The sequence below is a fragment of the Prionailurus bengalensis genome, chromosome D1 (genome assembly GCF_016509475.1).
Source record: "Prionailurus bengalensis isolate Pbe53 chromosome D1, Fcat_Pben_1.1_paternal_pri, whole genome shotgun sequence".
Classification (NCBI taxonomy): Eukaryota; Metazoa; Chordata; class Mammalia; order Carnivora; family Felidae; genus Prionailurus; species Prionailurus bengalensis.
Window position 1 is genome coordinate 104,134,891 of NC_057346.1, and position 6,000 is coordinate 104,140,890.

The 6,000-nt window shown below is 51.1% G+C and overlaps 1 protein-coding gene across 1 annotated transcript in view; it reads left to right on the forward strand.

Annotated features, from left to right (window-relative positions):
* Positions 1-5,099, forward strand: part of DTX4 (deltex E3 ubiquitin ligase 4) — a 36,961-nt gene extending 31,862 nt beyond the window's left edge. The window contains exon 9 of the mRNA XM_043581213.1: positions 1,591-5,099. Within this exon, the coding sequence (XP_043437148.1) occupies positions 1,591-1,824 (234 nt within the window). The 3' untranslated portion in view covers positions 1,825-5,099. The remainder of the gene's footprint in view (positions 1-1,590) is intronic.
* The last annotated feature ends 901 nt before the right edge of the window (positions 5,100-6,000 follow it).

The following is a 6,000-nucleotide window of genomic DNA, read 5'->3' on the forward strand; positions in this document are numbered from 1 at the left end:
TAAAATGCCCAGCATGGTGACAGCTGTTGTTATAATTACACATGCCTTGGCTCATATTCATTTACTGTGTCTACATGTCCTTTTCTATTAATGGACAGCTGGCCCTTAAACAACTCAGGGGTTAGAGGTGCTGACCTCTATCCTCCCAAAGCTGATATCCACATATAACTTTGACTTCCCCAAAACTTAACCACTAACAGTCTACTGTTGACCAGAAGCCTTGCCGACAACATAGGCAGCCAGTTAACACGTATTTTGTATGTTGTGTGTATGATATACTGTATTCTTACAATAAAGTAAGCTAGGAAAAAGAAAATATTATTAGGAAAATCATAAGTATCATACTGTGAAAATATTTATATTTTATATTTTTATGTATTATATATATATTATATTTTATATTATACTGTAAAAAAAAGACCACGTGTAGTGCACCTGCACAGTTCAAACTCGTGTTGTTCAGGGTCAGCTGTATCTCCCCCCTCCTCTCCGACAGTTCAGAAGCATCTTCCCCCATGAATTCTGAATGGATCCACATCTGAGAGTCAACAGAGTAGTAACTCAGACCACGGACTGTAAGTTCAGGCAGTCCTGAAGTCTAGGCCCTCTGCCATGTACTAGCTGGACGAACAGGGCAAGTCTTTATCTTCTGAGCTTCTTCGTGTGTAGAAAGGAGATAAGGAGAATACCTGTCTTGTCGAGTTGTTGTCACTGGTACGTGACCCAGTGCTTGTTACATAGTAAGTAAACCCTCGGGGGAGGGTCGATCGTATCTCTACCATGTGCCATTACTTCATGTTGGTATTACCACTCTTACAGTTCCCCACCTCCAGCCCACAGCGTGTCGACAGTCATTCTTTTTTGAATCCAGGTCACTTTTATCGGCCGTCTTCATGCTGGGTAGGGTGTTAGGCCCTTGTCTTGCTCCGCAGCCATTTTTTAAAAATTTAGCTGAATGAGAACACTCTTCAAGCCCGAACACCTCTCTGGGCCTCACCTATGAAATAGAGACAATAGTAGCCCCCGCCAGATCTGCCTCCATGTGTGGTTATGAGGACCAGGTGAGTAAATGAATGTGAAATGGCCTGGGAGAAGTCACCCCACTTCAACCATGTCACCGGAGAGCTCTGCCACACCACTAGCTGAGGGTGCACTAATGCCGCATTTGGGCGGTGGAGGGAATGGCGGACACGCTTCAGAAGCTCTTGGATCGTGAGTGCCTGGAATTCCTAGATCCTGTCTTTTAGCCAGGCTGCTGTAGCTAACATCTGTTGAGGTGTGGGTGCCAGGCACTGCTATGAAAGCCCTCGTACCATTTAGCAGATCAGAGCATTGCCATTTTGTAAGTAAGGAAATTAAGGCCCAGAGAGGGGACAGAATATGCCCAAGGTCACACAGTTAGTTGCTGACAGACCCAAGACTTTACCTTGCGGCTCCCTGACTCCACCCCCAAATTCTTTCTATTCACTGTGCCGCTGGGGGCATCATGATGCCAGAAGACATGGACCCTTGGGAAGACCCTACCATCAAGACATAGTTTCTGACCAACACTGAATGTCTGCCTTTGGTCTCCTGCCTCCCCTCGCTCAGGTGCTGAAGCTGCTGCTTGTGGCCTGGGATCGCCGCCTCATCTTTGCCATCGGTACCTCCAGCACCACCGGCGAGTCAGACACCGTCATCTGGAATGAGGTCCACCACAAGACAGAGTTTGGCTCTAATCTCACGGGTCACGGCTACCCAGATGCCAATTACCTGGATAATGTGCTGGCTGAGCTGGCTGCCCAGGGCATTTCCGAGGACAGCACTACCCAGGAGAAGGACTGAGCTGGAGGGTCTTTGAGCCAGGAGGGGCCGCGGGCACCACAGGGCAGGAAGTGGGAGAATCGAGGTGGAAGTTGGTGCCATGCCCTCCCAATCCCCTCATTTCCCGCTCTGTTCTATCCCCATTCCCCATCCCTCCTGGCCACAGCGGGGAGGGAGATGAATAAGGTGATGTCATTCATAAACCTCATCCACCACAAAGGGGACATGGGATGAGGGCCATCCTCGGTCTGTTCCCATGGAGTTTTCGGTGCTGGGTAGGCAAGAACCCCCCCCCCCCGCCCCCCTGAGTAGGGGCACGGTCAGCACACTTAGGGTATGGACAGAGCGTGGGCACTCCATACCTTGGCCTTGTGAAGCCTGAGGTTCAATGCCTCAGCTGGCTTCTTGCTGCTTCCACTCTGCTTTGAGAGCGGAGTTTCTGCTTTTCTCTCCTCCTCTGGAGGCGAGGAGCTCTCACTGTGCAAGATTGGGGGGCAAAGGGGTGAACCGCTAAATTGCTGTGACATCAGATGTCGATGCCTCGGTGTTCAGCGAGGAAGCACTTCTCACCAAGAGGGTCAGAGAAGCAAAGGCTTCTGGGAGCACACTCGGCTCTCAGAATAGTCCTTGGCCTCTCTGGGCCCTCCCTCCTCACATCTTCGACCTGTCCAAAGAGGCATCTGGTTCTCTTGTGCGGATGGACGGACTCTGGGATTCCTCTCTGGGTTGGCATCTCATGATGTTTCCAGCCCCTCTCTGATCAGACCAGAGTCTGCATCCCACTTAGCATCTGAACTGTCCTCAGGGAGAGGAGCCCATAGCCTTCTTCCCAACTCATCCCAGACCAGCTCAAAGATTCCATGAGTTTCATCAAGTCACTGTGAGTAGAGCCCAGGCTGGGTTCTGTGCCATCTATGTATGCGCATATGTGTGTGTGTGTGTGCGCGCGAGTGTGCACCACTGGGCCAGGTTGGTGGACAGTCCCATCCTGTTCTCCCATTCTGTTTTGCAAACTGTCAAACTCCAGCTCTGATGGGGCTCAAACAGCCAGGCTGCGGTTCCTTGACTTTCTTCACCCTTTGCCAACCCATTTCCATAGTAAACTTGGACCCAAATGGTAACAATCATGCATCTTTCTAGATGCCCCCAGGGAACAGTGCTTGGGGAGATGTGTCAGGTGAGGACTGGACTGACCCCTTTTTATATCTCTTTCAAGACCGTATCTAAACCAGTCTATCCAGTCATGTTTCTATGAGGGCTTCGATCTGTCTCCATGCACGCTTGCTAATCAGAGCCCAGAGGGGGCTGGGCCCCTCATCTATTACAGATTGACCTAGAGCATGGAGGCAGACTTTTTAGCTCATTCCCAACAGGGTTGGGACCACATCATGGTCCAGGCCAACCTGCATTTGGGTTGTGTGCCAAGACTCTGTCCCCTCCCCAATATTCCTCTTGGTTTTCACTTCCCTTAAGGAATGAATTGGGGGTCAGGGAGGAGAGAAGGGGGATCAAGAAAGGAAACCCAATTCCCCCTTTGAAAGTGGGTTCTTTGAACTATGTGTTTGGGGGAAGTTCCTCTGGATACTAATTTGAATTTATATACCTCATGTTTTGGGGGTTTGACGTATATATATATCCATATATATTTCATAATATTTGGAAGGTTTTTGATGCTAGAAAAATGGAAACAAAGGAACCTTCAAAAATGGTACTTAAGTTAGAACCTGAAGCCAGGCTTTCCTGAGAGCTGGCTCCGTGGCCGCTTGCTGTTTGCCTGAAGCCATTTTGACATTGGTGTGGCCAGTGGATGCACCTGAGTGTCGACCAGTTCCTTGGGAGGTACTGGTGCTGGGCCTTTCCTTATTCTCTGAATGGCTGTCGGGTTGCTGACTGGCTCCAGCAGAGGGAGCTCTGACGAGAGGAATCCTTCCTGACAACTCAGCTCTCAGGTCAGCCGGCCACCATCTTCTCTCACCAGTGGACCAGGAGATTGGGCCTGAGTCCACTGCACCACAGGGCACAGTTTCCTGCCAGTCGGGAGGAAACACTTGAACTCAACGGAAGAGACATGGCTGAGGCATTTACTATCCGCCCCCCTCCCCCCCACCGTGCCCTTTGCCAGGCCACCCTGTCCCAGAGGTCATCGAAGAGCCTCACTGCACCCCTAGTACCATCTCTGCCCTTCAGCACCTGGGTCAAGTGTCTGCTGAGCTTCTCACCCACAGGGATGAGGAAACAGACCGAGGGTCAGTGGGTAGAAACACACAGCTGTGGAGCAGGAGGTGGGGAAAGAAGGCAAATGAGGTTTGACAACTGGCCATGGCAGCGGGGACAGGCTGATTTCCCTGCCTCGGGCAGAAGGTATGGGTGGGGAAGGGGACAGCCGAGAAAAGAAGGAAGGGGACTCAGAGAATGGATAGGCAGGCAGGCGGTGTGCCAGGGGTAATACCACTTCGAGGGTAAGTCTTAATGCCTTCAAGACCTTACCCCTAGGATGCCGACCGTGTCTGTACCCCCCATTCTTTTCCTCCCTGAGGATGCTCAGCAGGGGGTACCTCCTTCTTGTGCTGCCCTTCGGTGGGACTTTCTGGGCAGAAGGATCTTGAATTTCCTTTTAACGCTGTGCCAAGCAAGGCGGGGGGCAGGGGGAAGGCAGCCCTTTGCCCTTTGTCTGTGCCAGCCTAGAAAGGCACGGTCTCAGGCGCAGTGAGCACCCTGCCAGCGGAGGTACTGAGCACCGATCCCTGGGACATGGGACGTTTCCCCACCAGTGTTGTTCCTGCTCTGTTCCCTGGGTTGCACAGGGAACCCCATGCCTTGCCTGTCATGGCCGGACCACCAGCTGCCTGGTTTTCCCCTTCCTGAGTCTCCAGGGATGACAAATGGGATTGCAGACAAACTCTGTCAGATGCCTGTCCCTTAGAGGTCAATTGTGTATATGTGGTTGTGCGTGCCTTTGTGTTTCATACCCTTTCTCCTGCCCTTTTGTAGAACTTGGACTTTCTCTGTGGTTTTACACTTGGTCAAAAGTACTTGTCCTGGTATTGCACTGTCGTGTGCATGAGAGGGGAGGGAGGAGACCCCGCGTGGTACAGGAAGGGGCCTGTCCCCTATGCTTGTCCGTGGTCACTGGCATTTGCGTGGGGGTTTTCTGGGAGAGGGAAGGTGAATGTCCTAATGTAAAAACTAACCGATGTGTTGTGAAGTCCTTGGTGTTGCTCTGTGAGAGGACATCGCCACCTGGTGCTCATGAGGTGTATGTGCAGAACAATAAATGGCAAATGAACAACCACAAATTGCTGTTCCCCTTCTGCTTTTTGTAGGTCAGGGCGCCTATGAGGCATTTGGGGCACCTCTCCGAGTCTGGGAGCAACCACAAGTCCTTCCACTGATTGGGGGCAGGGGATTCCCTTCTTTCTCGGCAGCCCCCCCTTATCTTTTCCACCCACACATTTGACCAAGGGGCCTGACCTGACTGCTTGTTCCTCTCAAGAAAGAGACCGCATGGCAGGGGAAATGCAAGCGAATCTGTGGGGGAAAGACCGGCTTAAAAAACATGAATGTTTGCTTTTTACAGTGCCCTCCGCCCGACAATATAGCATAGGTTTCAATAGTTGACAGGTTGTGTGTCAAATACATGTGTAGTATTAATCATCCTGATGCTCACACAGACACAAACACAAAATGCAAACACAAAGCTGCCTTTGTCACCCACATATGTCTCTATTTCTGCCTTTGTCACCCACATATGTGGTTTGGGTGGAAGCCGGGGTGAGCCTTCCCGCAGCGCCCAGTCTGAGCTCACAGATCAGGAAAACAGAGCCTGTGAACTCCCCTCTCCAGGTGCTGACTTGGCAAAAGGATGATTGCAAACTGCAAAGCCCTGCGTTCTCATTTCCTGTGGATGAGCAGCCGGACAGTGTTCCTTAGGTCCACATTTAAAAAAAAATTTTTTTTTAATGTTTATTTCTGAGAGACAGAGCATGAGTGAGGGAGGGGCAGAGAGAGAGGGAGACACAGAATCTGAAGTGGGCTCCAGGCTCTGAGCTGTCAGCACAGAGCCCGACGCGGGGCTTGAACTCAAAAACCATGAGATCATGACCCGAGCCGAAGTCGGTCTCTCAACCGAGCCACCCAGGCGCCCCTAGGTCCACATTTTTAATGCATGGTTATGTGCAACTCTGTGAGAAACAGAAG